Source organism: Eubalaena glacialis, chromosome 6, assembly GCF_028564815.1.
Source record: "Eubalaena glacialis isolate mEubGla1 chromosome 6, mEubGla1.1.hap2.+ XY, whole genome shotgun sequence".
NCBI classification, from domain to species: domain Eukaryota; kingdom Metazoa; phylum Chordata; class Mammalia; order Artiodactyla; family Balaenidae; genus Eubalaena; species Eubalaena glacialis.
The window spans coordinates 71,477,340-71,503,448 of NC_083721.1; the positions used below are offsets into that span (position 1 = coordinate 71,477,340).

The 26,109-nt window shown below is 49.0% G+C and overlaps 1 protein-coding gene across 1 annotated transcript in view; it reads right to left on the minus strand.

The window, feature by feature from the left end:
- Positions 1–26,109, minus strand: part of ITGB5 (integrin subunit beta 5) — a 110,775-nt gene that overhangs the window by 24,572 nt on the left and 60,094 nt on the right. The window contains exons 7-10 of the mRNA XM_061194270.1: positions 24,844–24,939; positions 22,985–23,074; positions 15,554–15,688; positions 6,659–7,088 (exon numbers count right to left, since the gene is read on the minus strand). Of these exons, the coding sequence (XP_061050253.1) occupies positions 6,659–7,088; positions 15,554–15,688; positions 22,985–23,074; positions 24,844–24,939 (751 nt within the window). The remainder of the gene's footprint in view (positions 1–6,658; positions 7,089–15,553; positions 15,689–22,984; positions 23,075–24,843; positions 24,940–26,109) is intronic.

Sequence of the window (26,109 nt, forward strand, 5' to 3'; positions counted from 1 at the left end):
AGACATTTAGAAATTAATTCAATACTGTGAGCAACTCCAACTCTGTACCCCTGGCACCCAGTACAAAACCTGGCACATGAGGAATGCTCAGTGAGCTCCTGAATGAGATGAATGCAGCACTCTACCTAAAACAAAATGACCTCAGTGAGAGACCACTGTCTCGGTATCTGCAGCTGCACCAAGGTCAGATACTTATTACACTACAGTTTTTCCAAAGAGCTTTCTCCAACCTCAGGCTGCAAGAGGCTGGATGACTCCAGAGCTGAGCAGCCCAGCTCACCTGGTTCATGCAGCCAGTCTGAAAGGTGCATCGTTTTGTTATGTGACTAAGCCCTAAATTTCGGTACCTTGTTGCCTTTCAGAATGAACTTGAGCAATATCTGGATGCAGATGGAATTCTTAGAGAATTCCTGACCATTAGATAGATGCCTATTGAGAACTTCTGAAACCAGCCTCTTTTGATGCCATGAATGTCCCTGATGCTTATCTTTGTGGAAGAAAATGTTCCTCCAGGAAGGGAGGGAGGAGGAGGACAGCTCAAAACATTTACTCAACACCCTGAGTAGGGAGGCAGAGTCCAAGGAGCTTTACAGTTATTGCCCTATTTGATGCTTACAACAACCCTCTGGGGTATTTGACAGATAAGAGAATTTGTCAGAGAGGGTAAGTGAAGAGTCCAAGGTCAGAGGTGGAAAGGGGGAATGCCAGGTTTAGAATCCAGACTTGAACACGCACTGGTCCTCGAGGGTCCTGGTAAATGGTCTTTTGTGGAAGTATCTTTACTAACTTTGTGGAAGTGTCTTTACTAATTACGGGTGTATCATTCCTTACAATCATAGTTACTGAAGAATACTGTAACAAATTCTGTTCTCATAGCCACCATATTCTAAGTACTCCAAAATGGAAGATGACTCTCTTGGTCTTTGCTGTCATGTGCATAATTAGGATTTATATATTACCAGATAAAGAACACTGCTATGAGGATATTCTTTAGAGGGAGAGGAGACCTTTCTCTATAATGCATCTTTGTATTTGCAAATAGCATCTGGGTAAACCATCAAGAAACTGACTAGAGACTAATATACATGAAAAGATGTGAAGAATTTTCTAGGCTTTCCCACCTGAGGCACACAGTGGTAGCAATCCCACCAAGAGGCCCCTTTCTTCTTGGGAAATTAAATATGTCAAATCTTGGTTCATTCAAAAGGTACTTTTTGAGGCCTTTGTCATGGAGCCACATTCCAGAAGGTCCTATAAGTCATTTATGAAATATGCAAATTGCAATGCAGTGACAGAAGGTAGAGCTGTGACCATAGTCCCAGAGATGGCCACCAGGATACTTATTATGAGTGTGAAAATTACATTTCTGAAGAAAACGGTATGAATAGGGTGAGAGGTATTTTTATAAACATATCTGGATAACTGTTGCCATGGAGGTGTTTCACCTGGCAAGAATCAGGAAGTCCAGAGCTAGGGCTTAATGTCAGCGGCGCTTTTACCAGGAGAGGCTTAACATAACCTTGTGAAACTTTCTGGAAGCCATCAGCCCAGACCAGGAACCTGTGTTTGGATGCCGGCTGTGGCCACTAGGAAGGATGCCACTAGTGTCACTCTCCATTTTTTTTTTACATCTGAGAGAAAACTGCAGTGGCCCCTTGACCTCTAATTGCCTGCCACATATTAAAGGATTCATATATATTTATATGGATAAACCGGCCAAATAACCTATTAGATGAAGTAAAATATATGAGACCTTACTTAGATATACTTTTGGGATCTCACAGTCACAAGACCAAAAGCGTTCTGTTCAAAATTCTATATTCTATTTGATATAAATTTTCTCAATATATGAAACCCAAGAAGTAGGCTATTAGCAAATTATTCCATGTACGCCAGTGCATGCATTTTAAGTACAGAGACTGCTGGAAGCATCAGGGTTGCGACTGATTTCAACAGTTTACCATAACGGAGTAACTCAAATCCCAGGAAATGCACTGTTTGGGTACAGAAACCAACAAAGAACAACAAAGTTTGAGCAGTAACCTTTAATTACATTGAAAACAACTAAACAGACCATGTCCTACTTCACATGTTTTTTAGCAGAGGGATTCTGAAGGGTCAACACTTTATGAGACTCAAAAGAACAGAAACCCTCACAATGGCCCCATAGCTCCCTTTGTACACACAGGAATAGTCTATGGACAGAACCACTCTCTAAGTTATGTTGCCTCTAGAAACCAGACGGAGAAAACAGCATCCCTGGCTGCACACACATTCCCATGACAGTGTGTCACAAAAGAAATAACCAAGTTGTTCAACTGCTTCCAGACCTTAGTCAGATTTGCTTCACTACTAACTTTTATGATGTATAACATATCACAAACCTGTAATCTCTAGCCCATCCCCTCGGTCCTGTCTCTTGGTTGGAGGTAAGGACCAGAGCCTCTTACAGACGGAAAGACCAGAGAGAATTGGAGGAGGTTCTCCAGGATGTCCCACTGGTCCTGGCCTGGCTCTGCCTCAGCCCCCGTCTGAAGATGGACCAGAACCACGCAGCCCCCGCGGGCCCAGCTGCAGGGGGAAGGGCTGAGAAACACTGAGAGAACGCTAAAGTCAGCTACTTGTGAGTCTCCGAGTCAGCATCTTCAAGACCAGAGTCATTGTTGAGAAATAAGACTTCTCCCCCACAAAAACCCCGAATGCAACAGTGATCCAAGAGCTCAAAACCAGTGGGCCAAATTCCGGAGAGGGAGCCCAGAGCTGACCACGGGAACAAGGAACTGGGGGCGGATCCCTCACCCACCCGCTGTTGCCTCCTGAACAAGCTGGAGTGTTTGTGAGACAAGGAACGAGGAGCTGGGCGCTACATCGACGGGCCAGGAGGATCGGTCCTGTCTGGAGCTGGGCGTCCTTCCTGGATGATCATACACCACCGTGACCTTATTCCAGAAACTACTGTCTCCAAGAAGACTTGGATAGCTTCAACTAGTTGTTGCTTTCAAAGTGAAGGGGTGGAGGAGGCTAACTGGGGACGCAGCGGGAAGACAGTCAAGTGTTCTAATTATTGATGTATTCAAGTAATTCAACTTCAGGTGCTTCTTAGGATATAATACATGAAAAAAGCAAGCTACAAAATTGTATACATACACACACTTGGAAAAAATTTAGAAGGAAAACCTCTTAAAGTATGAATGATGGAACGGTGAACAATTTCTGTCTTTGAGAACATTCTAGACCTAAGAATAATCCTACAGCTAGTTGGAGTTATTCTCTTGACTGAGGACACACTTTAGGAAGGGATGCATGTGAACCAGTGAGGGTAAGAGAAGTTCTTTGTCTGGTTCACCAGATGGTTCAAATTAATCCTGGTCACCAAGAAGGAGACAGACAGCTCAGACTGACCACACACCCATCAACTCCCCCTGTATTTTTCAAGCTTTCCAACTTCGGGGGAACGAAAGACATCTCAGCTCAGCAATTCCGAGGAGTTAGTGACTCAAAGCACGGCACATGTGGGAGCCCCAAGGGCATTTTTTTTTAAATTTTATTTATTTTTTTTATACAGCAGTTCTTATTAGTTATCTATTTTATACACATTAGTGCATATATGTCAATCTCCCAATTCATCACAGCACCACCCCCCGTCCTGCCGCTTTCCCCCCTTGGTGTCCATACGTTTGTTCTCTACATCTGTGTCTCTATTTCTGCCAAGGGCATCTTGAACCTCCTGTTTGCACACCTGGGGACACATGAGAGTCTCTCAACACCACAGGGCTGGATGGAGCGGAGGGAGGAGCGAGCACCCAGCATCTGGCAGGAGCCTGAAATGCAAGACTAGCTCAGGAGGACTGTGGGTTCTCTGGGTATTCGCTCAGCTACAGAATACTCCAGTTTCCAAAATGACCGGTTTTCCTTACTAAGGCCTCTCGCACCTCATGTACCACCCGCCCCACACCTCCAGGCTCTGTGCTGTATTATTTTCGGAGGCGCATGACAACTGAGGGAAGGAGGGGAGGCAGCCCCCATGTGCTGGGCCCTGTTTCCTGCCAACCACCGTGCTGGGTCCTTTATCCACGTCTTCTCTTTCAATTCTCAAAGTGATGCAGAAACAAGGGAGTGCTGGGGTGTTTTTAGAGACAGGAAAACCCAAAGTCCAAGACAACCCAGGCAGTAGGCTGATAAACCATGGGGATGAGATCTGCACAGATCGTCCGACCTGGCAGCCCTGGCTCCCAGGCAACACAGACACAAGCAGCCTTCTGGACGAAGACACATCAGAGGATTATTTCTGGTAACTGAGGGGAAAGGAGGGAGCTCCGTGATAATACTTGCTAATATGTTTTAAAAAAAAAATTCATGGCTGAAAGCCAATTACAGACACAGCCAGGCTTCTTGGAGCATTTATGGTGGCTGCTAAAGGGAATGGGCAGTCCATCCACCCCGCCGTGCCAGAAGTCCTCAGCAAAGCCCCGACTCACGGGGAAGGCGGCCCCGCCTGCACACTGGACAGCAGCTGTGGCTCTCAGGGGTGTGTGGCACTGACTCTTAAAGGAGCCAGTGGTCAGCAAGGCAATGTGCCTTAGACACATTTTCTTACTGCTCACAACAGCTCTGTGCCCAAAGTGACACAAGTGGCACGTGGTGGTGGTGGTGGTGTTGGATTTAGGCTCGGACCTGCCTGATCCTAAGCACTTTTCCTGCTAATCCAGACAGAACCATCCCGTGGAACCATCCAATCTACCCGAAAGAGTGGATCCCTGTGGCCTGATCAGCACATCAAATCCTGACTCTTGCCAGCTAGCTGACTCTTCTATGACATTATACGTCCTACATTTTCTGGAGCAATTCCAATTTTGAGCATGCTGGTTCCATTGCACCCATGGGTGTGCTCATACTTGTCTTATGATGCATTCTGCCCCCGGAGGCCTCACGGGCTTACGCTCATCTGTGCAACCCTCTGCACTTGTTTCTCCCATGGAGGGATGGTTACCCCTCCCGCAGTGACAGATCATTTACATGTTCTGATTTGCTTCACATGTTTGTGCTTTATCTTCCCTGCCACACTCTAAGTTCCTTTTAAATCAACACTTTACCACTGGAAGACCGTTCACAAAGAAGGAATCCTGGAAACAACAGAATACACAGCAGTAGAAGAAACTACAATCCTGCCTAAAATTGTTCTGCTTACTCATTTGCAGGTGGCATGGTGTTGGAGAGAAAGACCCTTTAGAGACATGAATTTACAGTATCTCATCAGAGAGCAACTCCCAGAATGGGAACTGCCAAACTGTAATTTAACTGGAATCCGTGTAAAGTCCTATGCTTAGATTCAAAAACTTAAGTGCTCAAACGTGACACAACAGAAACTTGGCTTGGCTATAGTTCACTCAAAATATTAAAAATCTTCAACTGTTGGTATAGTAAAGTTAAAACCAAGTTCAATGGTGCAATGTGATTGTTTAACAGGAAAGAAAAAGTGAGTGTTGTTAGGATGTGTTAATGGAAGTGGAACGTTCAGGTCACAGGAAGCAAATGTTTCGCTGAACTCAGGGCTGAGCCCTCGTTACCCGGATGACAAATAACACGCCTGATTCTGAGAGGCACACTTAACAAAATGATAGAGCTTCAGAGAAGGAAGAGACCTGGTGTCTAGCCTGGATAAGAAAAGAGAACAGAGAAACATAAAGAAGTTCTCAGACGTTTGACAGTTTGTCACGCGGAAGAGGGAGCCTAAAATATGAACCACTGGGCAGAAGTGACTGAGAAACAATCTTCTGTTCGATATAAAAGGAAACTTTCAAATCACGTCTATGGGAGGCAGAACAATGGCCCTCAAAGGAGTGCACGGCCTAATCCCTGGAACTTGTATCAGTATTACTTTACATGGTAAGAGGGACCCTGCAGATGTGATTAAGTCAAGGATCCTGAGATGGGGAGACTTGCTTGGATTATCCCGTGGGTCCAATGCAATCGCAGGGCTCCTTATAAGGAAGAGGCAGGAGCATCAGAGCAAAGCAGAGGTCAGAGTCAGAGACATATCTGAGGATGCTACACTGCTGGCTTTGAAAACAGAGGACAGTGCTACAAGCCAAGGGATGCAAATGGCTTCTAGAAGCTGGAAAGGGCCAGGGAACAGATTCTCCCTTAGAGCTTCTAGAAGGAATGTAGCCCTGTTGACACCCGGATTTTAGCCAAATAACACCTGGATTTTAGCCAATCCATTTCAGACTTCTGACATCCAGAACTAGAATAGAATACATTTGTGTTGTTTTAAGCCACTAAGTCTGTGGTAATTTATTAGAGCAGCCATAGGAGATGAATGGGATGTCTAACAAGGGAATAACCTCTTCTGGCCCCAGGGAGCTCCTTGTCCCCAGGGGCCATCAAGAAGAGGCTGATCACCTATGTGTCAGGAATGCTGTGCGGTGAGTCCTGGATGACCCACGGCGGCCGACCCCTCCAACTCTTGAGAGTCCACATCACGTAGCAGTGCCATCTCCTGCTTTTGTATTCGACACGCTGGTCCCACCCCCAAGGCTTGCCCTTGTCTTCTCCCAGGAGGACTGTGGCAGTAAGTAAAAGGCCTGCTTTGGGGATGTCCAAACGGCACCCAGGCCCGTGCCTGGCTCAGAGCAAAAGTGCTTGCGGGGGTGCCTACCTGAGCAGAGGACTCCTTTGTTCCTGGCGCAGGAGAAGTTGTCGCACTCGCAGAAGGGCCCATAGATCTTCCCAAACTCGCTCTCGAAGCAGGAGCACTGGTTGCAGCTGCACTGCCCGCGTCCGCTGCACAGGGGCTTGCCCTCCGCTTCTCGGCACAAGTTCTGGTACCCGCTCTGGCTCTCCCCTTCCTGGCACTCGCACCTGGTGCCCAGGTAGCTGGGGTTGCACTCACACAGGCCGCAGACGTAAGTCCCGTTGCCGCTGCACCTGGCGCTGTCCGGCTCCAGCCCTGCGCTGCAGCTGCACCTGCAGTTGTAGGTGACCCCCACCTCCAGGCTGTCCCGGAATCCCACGGGCCGCAGGGTGAACATGTGCTGCGCGTGTTTGCCCGGGCAGTTCCGGGCCTCCACTGACACCTCAAAGGACGCCTGGGCAGGAGAAAGAGAGGGGACGTGGTGGCCATGGTGCACCTGGGCCTCCCGCTGTCTGCACCAGCCTCCTGATCACCCAGGGGCCTGGCCCAAGCACAGTTCCTCCAAGGTCCTCAGTGAAGAACTGGGGCCAAATCCAGCCCCCCCACACACTCACGGAGGGCCACTCCAACGGCCCGAGGAGGAAGAGACCCCGGAGACAGCAAGCCCCTTCACTTTACCCAGGAAGGGCGTATTCAGGCGTGCCAACATTTGACAGGCATCATGCTTGGTTCTTTTACGTTCTTTATCTCCCAGAGGAAAAGGGCTTCCACAGGAAGGCAGAAAGATTCACTCAAGTTTACAAGGTTCTCTTTCTCCCCTTTTCACTTCTATCCTATCCTCTTCCCGTCTCCATTTTGAAAGTCAACAAAATAGTCAACAATTTACCAGGCACCTCCTCTATGCCAGGCTAGACGTGGCTCCCTGAACTCATGGGGCGCTGTGGTCGAGAGGCCCTGGCAGCTGCCTGCCCTTCTGCAGAGGTGTTCCTCCCCTGCTGGAGAAGGGAGAGATGACTCTTGGGTCCCTTCCAGCATATCTATCTCCTCACAGACACACCTGAGCCTCCCTCTGCCCCAATTTCTCTCTGCGTGGTCCTCACAGCTGTGTCTTTCACAATCAGTCCATGGCCCGGAGGTTGTAAAGAAGCATCATTGCCACACACATGGACAGACTTTTTCTTATTAAACAAAGCATGTACAGGAGTGTTGCTAACTCCCGAGCTGCTTATGGGTTGCCATGGAAACAGGCAGCAAGGTGGACCTCGCTGGCAGATGGCAATGGAGGAAAGATGCCTGTTAGCAGCCCACATGGCTGGGATGTGAGGAAAGCAATGACACTGCTGGCTGTGATGCTCCCAGGGAGTAGAGCGTGACTCCACCTCCCCTCCCCCTAACCATGTGGTGAGAATGATCCAGCACAGCCCTCCAAGCAGGGCGCTGTGGAAATCTGCAGACAGGTAGCTGGCACGCCCTGACCAAACACCATCCTGAAGTCCTTCTCCCCCGAACCGACAGAGGCCTGGTCTCACTCCAGAAACTGACCCACCGCCTCTAGCCCAGACGTCTTTCTTTTTCAAAAGGCTCCTCAGAACATTCTGAAACTCAGAACAAGTTAGGAACCACTTTTAGCTACTGGTATTGTTAACTCTATTATTTGGGTTGGAATAGAACTGGTTTTTAAAAAGCCATCAATAACCTGCTTTACTGGGTACTCTTTAGGTAATAATGTATATTTCTGGAGAACACTCAAAATATCTTTTTCTAAACGTTCTACAGATCCCTGTCACTTTGGGATCTTTACTAATTCTTAAAGGCCTCCCCTCTGTGACATCTAGGGACGCCACCCCGCAGGGTGGGAGCGGGAGTGCGTGAGGCTGAGCAGGAGACCCCGCTTCCTAGGTCCTGGAGAGAGTCTGCTTGGCAACAAGACACCGGGAGTCGGCATTAGTGAAGCAGTATCACAGCAGACACCGTCAGACAGGTGCGCTGAGGAAAATGACCAGGAGCCAGGGTCAGAGAACACCGGGAGAGCCAAGCCAGCTGCAGACAGTTGGGACGGGCCCACACCCCACCTCCATGTAGGGGGCGGGAGGAGGCAAAGGGAGAGGCTGGCAAAAGCACGTTCACAACTAGGTTCCAAGGCCCTCAGGTACAGGTGGGCTCTCGAGGTAAGGAAGAAAGACGCGGACACACCCAGGGCACTGCAATCTGCCTAATGGTTACCAGGTAGCAAGTACTACACGCACCAGGCCCCGTGCTGGGCATTTCCACACGCATCTCATTTACATGCCCTAGGAGGAGGCATCCTCATTTACCAGAAAGAAAACGGGGTTGGTGGGCTCCGGGAGCTTAGTGCTGGTCACACAGCTGGGGAGGGGTGGGGCTGGGCCTGTGCTCTCCTTGGCATGTCACCTCCTAGAAGTAGGGAATGAGGCAGATGTCCAGTGTCCAGACCTGGGTAGAGAGAGAGAGGCCCGGCTCACAGAGGGACCACTAGATGGTGACCCACCCAGTAGTGACCAGAAGCTCCTGGTCAACTTTAAACCTTCCTGCCTTGGGCTGGGGATAACCTGAGCCTGCAGATGGAAGGACACGGAGGCTGCACCTGACCGAGGTGCCATGGGGCATCAAGAATGTGGAGGTGAACATCCCTCCCTCTGAGGCTGAGAGAGAAGCCTACTACCTCCCAGGGGAATAACTTTGCTGGACTTGTTAAATGGAAAGCCCTGCCCCCCACAAAGGCCGCTGGGGGTCAGAAGTGGAAAAAATTACAAAGAAACAGCCTGGACCAAGAGCCAAAGGCATTTAATTATTGCAAGACTGTGGGGAGTGTCCATCTGTGAGCATAACCTTCCCCCAGGAAAACTTGCCTGCACCAAGGGATCAAGTAACAAGAGAGGGAATTAAATCTCCTGGGTCTCACAGATGTGTCAGTGTTTGCTGGAGAGGGAGTGGAGAGGTTGGGGACGCCCCTGAATCAGTGCCGGCAGCTGAACACCCAGGATTCAGAAAGGCTCACACACTGCCTGCCCAGTCTAAGGCCTGGCTTCTAAGCAGGTCCCAGTGGCCTTCTTCAGCCAAAGCTCTGGTCTAACTGAGGTCCAAGCTGTCGGGCCCCATGCAGCCTAGCGTGCAGCCGGCCACCTGAAAACCAGAGAACAGCTCCATTTCAGCCACTAAGTCTCAGGCCCTGCTGGGCACAGGAATGCTATAAAAAGCACCTTGGCAACAGCAAGTAAATCTGTTCTGCTACCCCTCCCTTCAGAGTCCATTTCCCTGAGGGATCAGGAAAGAATCCAGAGAGTTTGTCAGGCAGCTGGAATGAGGCTTCTCTTCCCTGATTACTGTGAACTCTTGAGAGTGAAGGCTCCCCAGTTCCCGGAGACTTTCCGTTTTCCCACTCCGAGATTCCAGAGGAAGGTCGCGGACATGGCAGTCCTCCCTCCCGCCCAGTCTTATTATTTGAACCTCATTGGGATGCTCCTGGTTCCCGCACAGGGCTGCCGGCCTGATCCACCCTTTCAAAGGGGCTACCCAGCCCCCACCCAAACCCACCAAACCCAAGCTCTGCAGATGCCAAGTCCACTAGGAGCTCGCTGAGACAAAGCGTTGGGCATGGGCAAGGGGTGGAGAGCCCCAGGGGAGGGGCCGGAGGGCGGGACGCTGTGGGAAGCCCCAACAGGGCTCACTGGGTCCTTTGTACCGGGCGTTAGTGCCGGTCGCACAGCCAGCCACTTGCATACTGATTTGTCAAAGCCAGTTCATGAGAAAACTGACTCCCAGTGGCCAGGCCCACTCAGTCAGCCCTGGTCGGTGCTGGGAGGAAAATTAGGGAAAAAACAGAAATCACTGGATTTGGGACTGCAAGATTTCATGTAAGGAATATTTCTCTGAGGACAACCTTTGTCCCTCACCCCCTACCACCTCCCCTTGCTTCTTGCCTGGACAGATCTCTTAACCCAGAGGACACAGGACAGTCACAGAACCGCGGCCTCTGATTGGAAGTGACCATGGAGACAGTGCCCGCCCACCTCCTCCACCTCTGCAGGAAGCTCTGGTTACACGGAGGCAAGACCTGCCCGGATGCCACTTGAACCCAGCTGTCCCAAGGCTCCCCCTCCCCCATGGGCCATGTCCTTATCCACAGCCCAGACCCTGAGATGCACCAGATGGCAGTTACACCCTGTCTGCTTTCCCTAATCCCTCTCCTCCAGTGAGCCCCCGGGCCCTTCTGCTGTACTCTTTACTCCTGCCTATCCTCCTCGCCATTTCTGACTTACCCAGAGCGCTCCCAGCTCATGGTACTAAAGAACGGAAATAATGCCTGCCAAATAATGGCCAGACACCTTAGCTTGGCATGTATGTCCTACCAGTTGGCCCAATCCTGCCTCTGCAGCCCCAGCTCCTCTCCTCTCAGTTCCCAACCCACTCCCCTCAGCTGCTTCCCACCTGCACCAGGGCAATCAATGCTCTTTCACACCTTCTCGGACTCACCACTAATGGGGCCTCCCCACCCTTTTTCTATGTCTGGAAAACTCTGAGCCTCAGCTCAAACAGCACCCCCTCTGCGATGCGGGGCCCTTCTTCCTTGGGGCTCCTGCAGCACCAGGCCCAGCTTTCATCACTGCCCCCAACTCTATGGGGTTGACTCCTGCACCTACATTTCCTCAACCAGATTTGTCCCTGGGACAAATGTCAAGAGGGAAATGCCCACATACTCAGGAGCAAACCTAAGTCCAACTGTCAACTCTTTGGAGAAAGTTCAGCCTGAGATGAGGGACAGAAGTACATCTCTCCTTCAGCAAAAAGGGGGTTGAGGGGAAGCCCCCCAGTTCTCCCTCCAGGCCAGCTCCGTGGGCACATGCCCGTGCAGTCACACACAGCCCCATGCTCAGAAGGGCCCGTGCTTAGTTTAATGCTCTGCTGTTGTCATCTTGAAGTTCTTTATTTTTTAACAAGGACCCCACATTTCCATTTTGCTCTGGATTCTGCCCCCCACTGCCTCCAGGGCCTCAAAGAGCTCACCTCTGGTGGTCTGCAAGCAGCACCAGGTCCAGCTATGACAGGCAAATGGCCACTGCTCTGTGTCAGCTTGTTTCCACCCACAGAAAACAAAACCTCACAGCCCTGGCGGCAGAGCCGGGGGCCATGTGACTGTGGCCTCTTGGGCAGAGAGAGGAAACAAGGAGCCAGCATGGCAGGCCTGCCTTTGGGCTGCTGTCTCAACAGGACCACAGCCCCTGGGAGCCCAAGGGAGGCTCTCCCTGGCCCGCCCGTGTGGAACTGCTGTCGAGGGCGTGGGAGAAGCACCCTTCTTCCTTCTGTTTCAAATGCTCTAGAAGTCATCCAAATACGTCTGAGATTTTGCACTTTTGTGAAAAATGCCACTTGAAATCCTTTCCTGTCTTCTGGACAATGTTCCTATTTTTCCGAAGTATCCTAGCAAAAAACAAAATCTGTACACTAGAGTGTCCGTACAAAAGTGGTGACGATCCCACCTTTAGCTTCTCTGAAACTTCTACTTTCAAAATGCACGAGGTATAAGGAAAAAAACACGAACTTTGGCATCAGTGGTTGCAGCTCTGACACCTGGCGCTTGTGCCCACCAGCAGCCAGACTTCCAGCAAGTCTCTCAGGGCACCCCCCCTGGAGCCTCAGTCTTTCTCACATAAAATGGGAAAGTAATGTCTACCTGACAGAGGCTGCAAGCAGCAGAGGAAGCCAGCAGCCAAGCCCTAGCAGAGCATGGAGAGTATTATAAATTCCCACGAAATGGTAACTCTGTCCTTCCCTCCACGGTCAGAAGGCAATGACTAGGGAGAGGACTTGGTCTGGAGAGAGCTGTCAGTGCACTGCCGTCTGTGGGTGATCCCACATCTCGGGATGCCCAGCAGCACTGAGCCCCGGGGGTGTACACAGAATGTGGTGAGGCGTTCCCTGCTGGAGGCCCCGGCCCTTGTTATGGCGCTCTGCTCTGAGGCGAGCCATCTGAACGGGGATGATGGAACAGAACCACGGGCAGCAAGAGGCCAGGGGGAGGGGGCACGGGTGCTGGCATCAGAGCCAGAAAGCCCTGGCCTTGAACTTTCACTTCGCCACTTACTGGCTGCTACTTACTGGCTACTTACTTGGGCAATTAATTGAATTCTTCCTGCCTCAGTTTTTCTCATCTGTCAACATGAATACCTATCTTCCTTACGGGGAACCCGGTGAGGAACACGGAACTAACTCTTTGTCCAGTTACTTTCCAGTCCTTTCCAATACTAACTGCATTGCCCCCTTGGGTCCATTAGGGACCCAATATTCTTATAATAATTTCCCCCTTTTTCTTATGGCAGCATAAACTGGTTTCAGTTTCTTGCATTCAAAAAGAATTCCAACTTTATGCTATTATTATCAACAAACACCAGTTCCTTTGATCTTCCTGGTGTCTAGATACCTCATCATGATAGTTCCTTTACACTTGCCCTTTGAAAAAAAAAAAAACTGAACAAAGAACTCCAGATGCAGTCTGACCCACACAAAAAAGAGTGAAACCATTTTCTCTGGGGTTCCATTAATGCAGCCTCAGTTGGCATTCTTTTTTTAAAGCAACACTGCTTATTCACACTGAGCCTTTGGGAATTAGAATCTACCAGATCCTTTTCTTAAAAGCTACTATCAAACCAAGTTCCCTCTATCCTATTAATATTCTGAACTTAATGCAGGATATTAATCCTGATGATTTCAACCCAGCTCAATTTTTAAAAATGTTCTTAAATCTTGGTTTTCCTGCTTTATAAGCTAACCTGTTTTCTCCAGCTTTGTGACCTCCCCACCTTTGATAAGCAGTTCTCCCTCGAGTTAATCTCAAGCCAGTAGTAGACAGGAGACAGCTGGAACCTCGGTCAAGTCTTCCTCCAGATGACGTTATCCACACTCTTAGAAAGCAGGTTTACTCAGCTATGCATCTGCCTAGCTGTGCTATCACCAACCCACGTTACCTGTCTTTGCATAAGGATGCCATTAGAAATTGTCAAGAGATTTCCTGAAACCCAGGCGCCTGCTGTGTGTGCCGTACATCCTCCTCCTTGCCTCTGTTCCACTGAACCTATTTCTCCAAGTAAAGGGTTCCTTGTTTGGGTGTTTTTCACGCATCATTCTTTAGCTTTCCTGACACACTGCACCAAACATCCCATCTACAGATCTACAGAATCCACTTACATGTAGTTTTTCTGGTTAGTTCTGCCTCCTTCCATTTTTCACAGCTGTCTCTTTAAAGCCAGTGACTATAAGGCTTTTGTGTTTTTTAAAAACATCATCTGGATTGATTAATCATTGCAATTGATCAAAACAACATAACTATATCACAAAATTTGACAGGTATTAAAAATAAAATTTTATTGGATGTGCCACTTTAATGAGATGGGGCTTTCCCCACCCAAGTAGTTCATGTACATTGAAAATATTACTCACTGCTAAATAAGACGGGGAATGGCATCAATTCTACTCCTATTTTTTATCTGTATAGATTAAAGCACTCTCTCCAAAATTTATTCACGTCAATAGGAAAATGGGAATTGGAGTTTTGTTACAGCAATGTCACCCTATTCTATGAGTACCTTCTTAGCTAAACGCCATAAATAATCATTTAAAATTTTTAATGATTCATCGTTTGAAAACTTGATTAGGCCAATCTTTCACTTTTTTTTTTTTTTTTAAAGCAAAAAGAAACTTGGAAGAAAACCTGCGTTAGAAAAAGATCTGTTACCTAGTCATTAGAGTCCTTCACTTTCTCAACCTTGATACCGCATTCTGAATGGTCCCTTTGCTGGGGTGAGGTACCACTGTAAGATTTAGAATGGGTGAGATGTATGCCTGTGGGATGTAACGTGGGTGAAGGGCAGTTGGGAAGGGGAAGGAGGGAGAGAATCAATTACAGAACGTGAGGAAGCTCCAGAAGACCACGCTGCAGTGCAAGCAGTCATGCGGCCACACCTATGTCTTTTGGAGCTGTTTCCCTGGAATCCAGGGTATGTCTGCTTATCTCCACCTTGGCCATCATTAGTGCTTATGAAAGCCCAGAAGATATGGTCATGTATTTTTAAGGTCCCTATAATTTTTCTGGTTCCAACCGGATTCTTTAGTTACAGAAGAGAACTTTCCCTCAGTTCTCTTTCTATTTGCCTTTCTATTTTCTGAGCAATGAAAAATGTGTCAATAAAGCAAGGAATGGATCTCACAGTCTGCTTCTGGCAGCAGGAATCTCTAGAAGTGAGGCTGGTTCTCCATCACCACTCTGCCTGCCTGTGAGCCAGTATTTCATCTTTGTTCTCGTCATCCATATATCTTCCTCCTTCCCTCACGTCCTTGGCTTGGTATACAGATACACATCTTTATACACAATGTTGCTTCTCCACCACTTAATTATATCCACTTAAATCCAGACAAGGCACCCATGCCCTCCATTGCAACAGAGTTATCCATTCCATCTCATCAAATCAGAAGAGGTGGATGGCTTTCTTCATATTTTACAGAAAGGAAAAGTGAAAGTCAGATTACCCAAGGCACAGAGCAAGCTGTAGAAGACTAGAAACGAAGGCAGGGTCTTTTAGCTTTCCACCTACACTCTCCCACCCAATTTCATCCCTGTCAAACAAAGATAATGATGGTTTAAGACACCCAAAGGCACAATGTCAACTTGAGGAAGCCTTAAGTGACAACGCACTGAAGGCTGTGTACTGCCTGGAGCTTTTTACTAAGTCCACCTGCATCTTGAAGGCACAGCACAGGGCAGGCTTAGGAAAGTCCCCCAGCATGCAGAGTTGCAAGACAGAATACAAACTCCTAAAGGCCTCTAATAAGTCACGAAAGTTATCAGAAGCCAAAGAATGATGACCAACGTTAACAAATATAAACCAACGGGGGGTGAGAACTTACTGTGTCCCCAATCTTCAGGCCTTCACACTTCCTCTGACCAGGGTAAGATACACCGTCCTGGCAGGTAGCAGTGAAGAAGAGATTAATATCCTCAGGCTGATCCCAGACAGACAGCTCCACTTTAGACCGGATGCTCTGAACAGAGAGAGAAGATGAAGCCAGAACCACTTAGTAAAGGCTGCAGCCAAGATGTTCTCCACACTGGTTCTCTGATGCCCACATGGCTTCAACTCCGGGATCTCAAGCCAAGGCAAGAGCCAGTGGGCTAGGTTCGCTGCCCCTCCCTCATCCCTTTCCTCCTCTCCACACCCACACACCAACTTACTAGCCCTGGCCTGAGGTCTCCCTCTATGAGCTCAGAGAAGTTGCTAATGGCCCACCTGCCATAGGATAATCTCATCTGCTTCCAGGGGTCATGCTCTGTTCCTGCTCGTCTCTGCAGAGTCACCCCATCCCCACCCTCAGCTTCAGACAGTGCCTCAAATCTTGCCGTGCGCGCTCCAGACGCCGGGCCTTTGCACGTGCCTGGGATAATGTTCCTCTGCTCAGCGGCTCTTCTCTCTCCTCCCCCCGCCCTCCGTCAGCTCCCTGTCTTCCTTCCCCATCAGCTCAGCAGGCACCTCAGATGAGGTCCAACTTCATGAGCTCTGAACTACATTCTGAGAGAATAAGACCTTATATGTGGATTATGTTCTCAAGACAATGGATGAAGTAAAAATCAAGCCAAAATTACCCGACAGACTAGAAAAAATAAAAGACTAAAAATATCAAGTGTTGGAAACGAGTTGGAGCAACTGGGTCCCTCACACCCTGCTGGTGGGAGCGTGAACTGGTTCAACCCTTGAGAAAAACATTAGGCAGTACCTACTAATGCTTAGGTCAACCTTGGACAAGCAATTTACACTAGGATTATATCCAACAGAGATGTGTACTGACCAGAAAACACATCCGAATGTTCACAGCAACACTGTCTGTAACAGCTAGAAACTGGAACTACCCAAATGCCTATCAACAGAACAGACTTTTTTTTTTCAAATTATGGTGTGTTCATGTAGAATATCATATAGTACAAGAATGAATGAAATATGACTACATGTCACGACATAGATGAATCTCATAAATATCACACAGCCCAAAAGAAGCCAGATGCAAAAGGCATACATATTGTATGATTCTATTTATATGAAATTCAGAAACAGGCAAAACTAGCGGTTACCCCCAGGGGATAGTAGTAGAAAAGGACATAGGGGTTCTGGATGCTAGTAATATTCTGTTTTTTGGCCTGGGTGGTTCTATACTCGGGTGTATTTAGTTTGTAAAAAGTCGGTACAATCTTCTGTATGTCTCCAAGTTTAAAAAATTGACACTGAAAATCTCTAAGGAGGATGTACTTTAGAGACAGAGGCCAAATGAAATAACTGGCTTGTAGTTAGGGCACATCTTACAAAAAGAATTTTTTATACACTAAATACACTCAGAATAGCAGGATGCACATACTCCGAGAGACACATGGACACATGGACACCCCCCCCCCCACACCAGATCAACTGATGGCCCTTCAGACTCCCGTCTCCTTCTCAGGTGCACTCCAGGGAACAGGGCGTTGGACGGAATGGCAGGCAGAAGTGCCTCCTGCTCTCATGGGGTTTCTTTTCTTTCTTTTTTTCTTTTTTGCTGAGCATGTAGTGTTAAACTTGAATTAGTTATATATGCAGTTTTCTCAACACATTCACAGCTTGTTGAAAACACTCTCTGCAAAAAATAGTCTCTCCCTTTGCAACAAATTGTCTAAGTGCTTCTACAACTCTAAAAATACTCTCTTTTAAATCCACTTCCTCGTTAGTGCCAGCCTCCACTGGCAGAGGGCTTCAAGAGCGCCACTCAGCACACACAGCTCTCCTGCTGAATGTGGTTAGCTGTTCACAAATCTGTTCTCCCCACTGAGCTGTGAATTTCAAGGACCATATCATATTTCTCTCTAGGACTGAACACAAGCTTTTGCTGAATGGATGGATGGATGGATGGATGTTTTTTTTTAATTAATTAATTTGTTTATTTATTTTTGGCTGTGTTGGGTCTTCGTTGCTGCATGTGGGCTTTCTCTAGTTGCGGCGAGCGGGGGCTACTCTTCCTTGCGGTGTGCGGGCTTCTCATTGCAGTGGCTTCTGTTGTGGAGCACGGGCTCTAGGCACGCGGGCTTCAGTAGTTGTGGCACGTGGGCTCAGTAGTTGTGGCTCGTGGGCTCTAGAGCGCAGGCTCAGTAGTTGTGGCACATGGGCTTAATTGCTCCACGGCATGTGGGATCTTCCCGGGCCAGGGCTCGAACCTGTGTCTCCTGCATTGGCAGGCGGATTCTTAACCACTGTGCCACCAGGGAAGCCCTGGATGGATGTTTTAACAGCAGCTATGGTAGGCAGCTCAGGCCTACTGGAAGAAACTTAATTTTTGAAAGACAAGGTAAATTAAAAATTATATATATTAAATGCAAATAAATGTGAGGATGAGGCAAAACAGTTTATCATTAAAGGGCTACGTAGATCGGAGCTATTTAAAAATCACTTGGGATCAGTCTCATGAAATATGAGGGCCCCGTAGCTCACAAACAAGACTTTGGGAGAAAGCATCAGCCCTTCCCATCAAGATCTGCTGAAGCCACCACCTGGAAGCATTAATGGGGAACTCGGTGGAGGGAGAGAGAGCACTGGAGACTGGGACTCCTATTCAATGAATCAATAACTATAACAGATGGAAACAGAATCCTATATTCTACTCTGGCCGTGAGACCCCCAAGTTTTGTGTTCAGATCTGAAGTTTGTATTATTCCTGATCCCCATGTCGTCTCTGGAATCAGAAACTCTTAAGATGTTAGTGAGGGTAGGAACTGTGGAGATTACTCAGTTCAAACCTCCCATTTTATGGAAGTGGGAACTGAGGCCAAAGAAAGGGCCTTATCCAGGGCCACTCAGTTGCCAGGAGCAGGCAGGACCAGAACCGGGCCTTCTGGGTCTCCAGGCAGTGCTCTCTGTAGTCACCAGACCGGGCCCTCCTTTATTCGGAAACTGGCTCTGATCTTGGAGAGTGCAGATGGTCAGGTTGTATCCTGGTTGAGTCAGTCTCCCCTCAAAGATTATGAGCTCCCGGAGGGCAGGACTGTGTTCTGTTCACTGTTTTATTCCCACTGTGTGGCATGATGCCTGCCACACGTTAGGCGGTATTTATTTGTTGAACAACTGAATGAAATGGATGGAGTACAGGGTATAGCAGAGGATCAAAGCCACAGCCAATGCAGTTCTGATGCATGAAAACTTGTGTGTCATAAGTTAATTATGTGAAATTCAATTAACTCCTACCAAATTTGCCTCTGAACATGATTCCTTACTCCTCACCCTAGGACAAGAAGACAATGTCAAGAAGTTTAAAGGCTATTAAATACTCAGGCTAGGTCCCATCTGCAATTGCTTTAAGTCAGGCCAGCTGTGGAGTGGGTGGGAGCAGACTTCATGGCAACAACAAAAAGAGAAACATGTGCTCGGAGAGGAGGCCTCTGATGTCACCCTCCACATGCAGCTCTAGTGGTCTCCAGCTCATTCTGTTCTTTCCCACTCTGAAAAGGGACCCCCCCATGATTTCTCTCTGAGTCCTACCCCCCTTTGTCAAGGTGACATAATGCTGGTGTTGTGTGTGTGTGTGTTTGCACGCACCCAGGGCCCTACCTCCGAGCTCTGGAAGGGAACCTCTCACCAGCACCCACTGTACAGCAAAGCTCCACGCTGGTGATCTCTCACAATAAAGAAGTTGGCACAGCAAGAAAAAAATGTAGAAATCGAAGCCCAGAGGTGAAGGTTTCACACAGTGAAAGCCAAGAACGACAGACTCGATTCTACAAGACATTACATTAAACGTGCCCTTTCCATTTTGCTCCCTCCCCAGCCTAGAGTCACACCATGGCTACTTCCTCTGTTACCTGTGCTCTGCTGCAATCCTTTCAGGATGTCCCCATGGACGGGTGCCAACTCTAAGTGAGGTAGAAGTCAACCCCAAAACGCAGAGGTGGCAAGGTGACACAGAGAAACACAAACGGTCCCATGAGAGCTGTGCTTGGACCGTGGGCGGGAAGAGGAGCAAGTGAAAGGGCAACCAGAGCCCCTGCACGGGCCAAAGCGCACGTGTGTACGCAAGCACGCATGCACACACACACACAGGCCTGTGCAGGCCAAAGTGCACATGCACACGTATGTACACACACACACAGAGGCCCGTGCAGGCCAAAGTGCACATACACACACACACACAGAGGCCTGTGCAGGCCAAAGTGCACATGCACACGTATGTACACACACACACAGAGGCCCGTGCAGGCCAAAGTGCACGTACACACACACCCAGAGGCCAAAGTGCACGTGTGCACATACACACACACACACACACACACACAGAGGCCTGTGCAGGCCAAAGCGCACGTGCGCACGTACACACACACAGGCCCGTGCAGGCCAAAGTGCACGTGCGCGCATATGTACACACACACACACCCAGAGGCCAAAGTACACATGTGCGTGCACACACACACACAGGCCTGTGCAGGCCAAAGTGCACACGCACACGTATGTACACACACACACAGAGGTCCGTGCAGGCCAAAGTGCACGTACACACACACACACACAGGCCCGTGCAGGCCAAAGTGCATGTGCGCACGTACACGTGTACACAACACACACACGCCCGTGCAGGTTCAAATCCAGAAGTATGGGCAGCTGAGGCCCAGCCCTGGCCTTCCCGTTTGCCAGAAAGGATGGCAGCCAGCGAACAGGGTGCTAATCAACGTCGAGCACCAACATACCCCCAACGCGGCTTCCACCAACTAGACTTTGCTCTGAATACCTTGCTGTTTCTATATTTATTTCTTTAAATTTCCACTGAAGGAAAGGGCAGAAGTAGGGAGTTACCAAGGGTCCCGACTTTTTAGGGTGATGTACACATTCACTGTCTTGATGTAGTGATGGTTTCACAGGTGTGTACAAGTGTCAAAACTTATCAAAATATACACTTTAAATCTGTACCCTGTACTGTTGGTTAATTATCTCTCAATAAATCTGTTTTCATTTTCAAATGAATTTGAATAGTCGTTGTGGATAGTATTCCAGAAACGCCCATTTTAAAGGCTGAATTTCACACGTTCACTCATGAGTCACACGTCTTGTTTCCTAACGTGTTCTCTTACAGACACACCAGTTTAACTCAGAGTCCAGCTACGGTACTACATTCCCAAAGGTCCTCGGGCGGCTCATCCCAGGTTCCAAACGCAGCTCCTGCCTGGAAGAGATCCCTTTCTCTACTCTTCTGGTTCCCGAATCCTCAGCCGCAGAAAGGGCTCCCTGCTCCTCTCCTGACCTCTGCCCAACCCAGGCCCCTGGATTTCCGTTAAGAAAACGAATTTATCTACCATGAATCCTGCTCAGGGCCAATGCAACGTGCCTCAGAGGGAGAGCAGCCCTGAGCGTTTATGAGATCCCGCCCAGGGAACCACCACCACTGTCTCGTGCACCCTGGTCTTCAGGGCACCCACACACGGGTGTGGACGTGCAAACCGCTTGGCCGCACAGAACGCTGACTGAGCTGAGCGCCTCTTCCATTTCTGGTGCACACCACACCCTGCCAGTTCTACAGAACTGGGTGTCATGATGCCCTCCTATATTAAAGTCACGAGGAGCAGGGCCCTGGGCCTTTGGCAGGAAACGCTCCCGGGGGAGCCCCAGAGCTCTGTCAGCCACCCAGGGCGTCGGAACTCAGGAGCTGACCTAGGATGGAAATGCTGGGGGGTGGCTCCTCCCCAGAAACCCAGGAGAAATCCGCAGCCCACGCCAAAGCCCAGGATGTGGTCGCCCTTCAGCCATTTCTTCCCCAAAGGCCCTGGCTCGGCAGGAGGCAAGCACTGGTCACTGCACTGTTGAGAGCGGGTCCCGCAGCAGCCCCCTGCTGACCCAGGGGTCTCCAAGCCCCGGGACCCCAGCAGGACAGAGAGAGCAGCCCAGGGTGGGCCTCCGGCTCTCGCACCGACTCCTTTGTTCCATGTCCAGAGCTTGAGGCCCAAGGCATCACGGAGAAGGGTGGCCCTCGGGACAGGGGTGACACTGGGTAGGCCCAGCCCCCTGCCGACACACACTCTTCTCAGACTCTCTCAGCATGTTACGCTTCCACTCACTGTGGGAATCTGAAAACCACCAAGTGTAGTTAATCTGGAAATCTGGTCTCACTGGGTTCTGAGGTGGTCACTGGATACAATGAGGATTAAAGGTCAGAGATCAGAAAAGAGGATGTTAGTATGTGGGGAATAAGTTAGGAAAGGAGAAGAAGTCTAGTTTCTCGCAACAGGAAGTTCCCGGAGTGAGAGGGATCAGAGCCTGTGTGAGAGGAAGAGGATCCTTAGCTGCACAGAAGGTGGAGGTGGGGAGGAGGACGGAAAACCAGCCACAAACCCTCACTGCTGCCCACTCACCGCCTTCAGGACACTGAGGCTCCAGGAGACCAGGTGAGGGCTGGGAACCCCCAAGCTCTGCGTCCCCCGTGGCGAGGGCATTACCTACAGCTCCTGGTCTAGCCGAGCAGTAACGCAAAATAAGGCTGCATCAGTAGGGTCACAAATTCAACTGGAAAGGCAGAGCTCCAAATACACATATGTAAATCAGTCATGGGAAAGTAAGATGGTTTTTCTAACACACATGTGATGCCAGAGTGGTTAATCACATTCCCAGGTTAGCCCATGTGTCTACTCTACATAAGTTCAGGACTAACAGCACTCCTTAAACTACATTGCCTCTATGTGGAACTTTGTTTTAACAGGAAGATGCACTCTGAATTCCAATTTGGGAATTACCAGGCCTCATGAGGGGCTGGGTGGGCACTGGAGGCCTTGCAGGGAGGGGACAGCTGAGGGCACATATTTCCCAGCACAAGAAACCGTGCTTGGCGTTTTCCCGAGAAAAGGTAGGTCTGAGTCAAATACCTCCTGGGTGTTAGAAATTGAGAGAAAGGAGGGTAGGAAGGAGAAAGATTTGGGAATCATGGGCGACTGGCTTGGGACGTGGCAGTGACTGCTAAACTACATCCGTTAAGTGCTGTACTTAGCAGAGCAGAGCCAAGTTAACAGGACGGGTTACAAAAGCACAGAATTTAACAGGCCCACTCAGGTTTCCTCTGAGAGGACCTGATTACAATCAGACCCTAAGTGTGTAGACTCATTCTAGTCTGCAGGTCTATGTGGAGCTCCAGAAGCCTGGGGGACTTCAGTCCTGCCCGCTGGGAGGCGAAGTCAGTGTGTGTGCTTCTCACTTCTCACCACGGGGAACACAGAGGCCTGAGTCCACCTGAGTCCACACCAGCTCCCGGAGCCTCAGTGGGAGAGGGTGGGGGAAGAAACCAGTGACTTACGTTGTATGCATTGATAATCAGTTGAATTATATTTTTGGAGTCTCCGTGTAATATCTCCACCGTTGTTCCAGGTATCAGGGCTGTAAAATTCTTGGGGGGAAAAAAAGAAAAGAAAACAAATGAGCCCATTTTGCCCTTCCACACTGTCAAAGAGTGAACACTGCCCTACTGAGCTAGAAGAGCAGGGCCCCCAGCACTGATCCTGCCACTCTCTCACTCCGTAAACTAGAGAAGATGCCACAAGCGGAGGTAAGAAGAACTGGCACAAGGGAATGGAGTTGCTGCTGTCAGCTGTGGAATCTCGATTCTTGAAGGTCTGAGTGGAAAGGGCCTGACAAGATCTGTTCCTGACGTATAATGTCATGCTTCTTCTTGGAGACCCCTCCTCTCTGGCACGTAATAGACAACTCTCTGGAATTCCATCCTCTAAGGTCAATATATGTTGCCCTCTTCAAGAACATCAAGAGATGTAGGCATTCCCAGGTTCAGTTCAAGGATGCCCTCGACCTGTGTGAAAGGGGAAACTTTTCTAAGGGTCTCGAATACAGCCTCTTTTCCTAGGAGGGAAATGAATGTGAATGGTGCCTTCCCAAGGAGGTCTGGTATCTCTGGGTAAAGTCTTTGGCAAAGCAGGCAGCCTTGAAGTGGCTGCCTTTCCTCTTTCACTTGTACGGAGGCCTGAGTGTGTCACTTACTAAAGTGACAGAAATAGCTAGAAACACCCGCCACCCTCAGCCTGCCTTGGACTGGATATGCCTCCCAAGTGAGAGGTCCTTGGTTCTGAGCAAGACTGGCTTAAGCCAAGGTGGGTCTCTTCCCTCCTGAAGCATCCGGTAGCATTCTCAGTACAGTCTGTGCAATTGATCTCTCTAAAAATGGTATTTGTAAATGGATATGTTCTATCCTGCTATCTTCACTAAACAGTCTCCTTCCCTTGTTTTCATCTTCTAAAATTGATTCAGACTAAAAGAAGATAAAGAACTCAAGAAGGTGTAAGTGGCATTTTATCAGTGATTATCTCAGGCAGGGGCAGTAGAAACACACCACCAGACAAGGGTTCTTTTGTGGATTTTAAGAGCAGTAAAGAGAGGGGATGGGGTTGGCTGTTCTAGAGGTGGGGATTAATTTCTCACAACCTCTCAATCCAAAAGATGTCAGAGGTGAGCTGGGCTTCACACTTAGCTCACACGAACACTCCTTGAGCAGTCTGGAGGACAGTTCTAGTGAAAGGCAACTTGCCTGTCATCGTGGGAGAGAGCACATTCACGAGGGAAATGTATAATGGTGGCCCATGGGATGACCCGGGAAGAGTCTCTCTCTCTTAGACAGGACAGACTCCCACACATACTGCTCTGTTCACTCAAGACACGTATTGTTTTCTTCGGAAATTCCTGTCCCAAACTAACCCACTGGTCCCCTGTACTCTGCAGGAAGGCATAAAAACTCTGGACTGTGGAACTGGTGATGTAGCCTGCCTAGATGCCTAGTTTTCTTTCTGTACATTTTCATTTTATATCATCCTTCCCTATTCCCTGGGTGTTTCCATTTCATCATCTGAAAAACTATTTCCAAAGTTTTTCTCATTACCAAATTAGAAACCGTATGTTTAACTTCCTTGGTATGTACTGCTATATGAATGCTTAAGAGCTTCCTTAATACTATTATTTTCCGCTAGATCAGGACAGGGCTATATTCCACCGTCCTCTGGATCTCCGCCCACATAGAGCAGGGCTGTTAACACTCCTCACCCGGCCCCCCCACACTTCACCTGACCCCACATTCCAATCTCCCATTCATCTCACGGTCAGCAGGGCCCCCAGATTCAGGCCATCAGCCTCCCTCACTCCCTCCAGGTGTACCTTGTAGAGCATATAATGGTTCTTCGTCACTGCAAAGATGAGGTTGATGTTGTTTTCTGCCAACTTCTCTCCAAGCAAGGCAAGGGATGGATAGTCCTAGGGCCAAGGCAAAAGTCAAGGTTGTAACATTTCTCGCGGGCTGACACACGAGCACGTGGCTCCAACGTGCACTCAGTAACTCATCACTTGCCATGATAAGCATCTTCCCCTGGCAGCGCCTTAATAACCACGCCCCATCGGCAGCTCCTTACTGAGAAACTGTAGGGGAGATTCTCCAGGAAAGGACCCTCTGGCACCTACTAAACTAGACTCACTCCTCCTATCCCTCCAACCCAGAATACAGAAGTGATGAGTGGAGGTTTCCCGCACTTGGTCCGTGCTTCCATCCCTTCAGCAGGAATGGGGCAGAGGGGGGAAGTCCCCAAAAGGAGAGCCACCACGTCCGACCACCTACCATCAACACCTGTTATCTTCCCTCTCTTCCCTAAGACTTATCTTCCTGATCTCCTTGCCCTATTTTTCCTTTTCCTGTGCCCAATGTTGGGCCTGCCAATGTCCCCTACAGGTTCTGCTCAGTCCTCTCACGGCTCAGAACGGGCAGAAGAGGCTGCTGATATTTGGACGAAAAGTTGGGCTATGGCGGGGGAGGGGTGCAGAGCAAGAAGGGAGGGAGGACACCTTGAGGCAGCTTAGCAATGTCCGGAAGGATTTTAAGGGCTGATGATGGATGCAGGGGTCCTCATCGGTGAGTTCTACAGTTATCAGGTTGTATAGTTAGGAGTTCTTTTTCCAGACTCCATTACTCTTGACCACCTCTTAAAACTGGAGAAAATGGGCTAGTCCAGCAAGAATTAGAAAGAATTTCGCTCTAGCTAGACACCAGAATGGATTTGGGAAGGAAGAGGGTGTAGATTTTGGGAGGAAGAAATTGTACAGCAAATGTGGAAAAATCTTAATTGTTGGGTCTGGTTGATAGTTAGGTAGAGTTCACTTCACTGGCCTAGTATATGTTTGAAATTCTGCCTAAGTTCTGTTTAATCACATGGTCCCAGTGACAGACCACTGGGAGTGGAAGGTCCTTGGGGCTTCTCATCCCGTGTAGGACACCTGCCACCCCACCCCTGACACTGATGGAACTCAGGGCCTCGGGAAACTCATTTCTAGAAGTCAGGAAGTCTTGTCTTCGCTGGTCTTGCCCCATAACTTCTATCCCAGGTTTTGGCTCCGCTGGAATATAGTCCTCTCCCTCGTGCAAAATCACCTCCC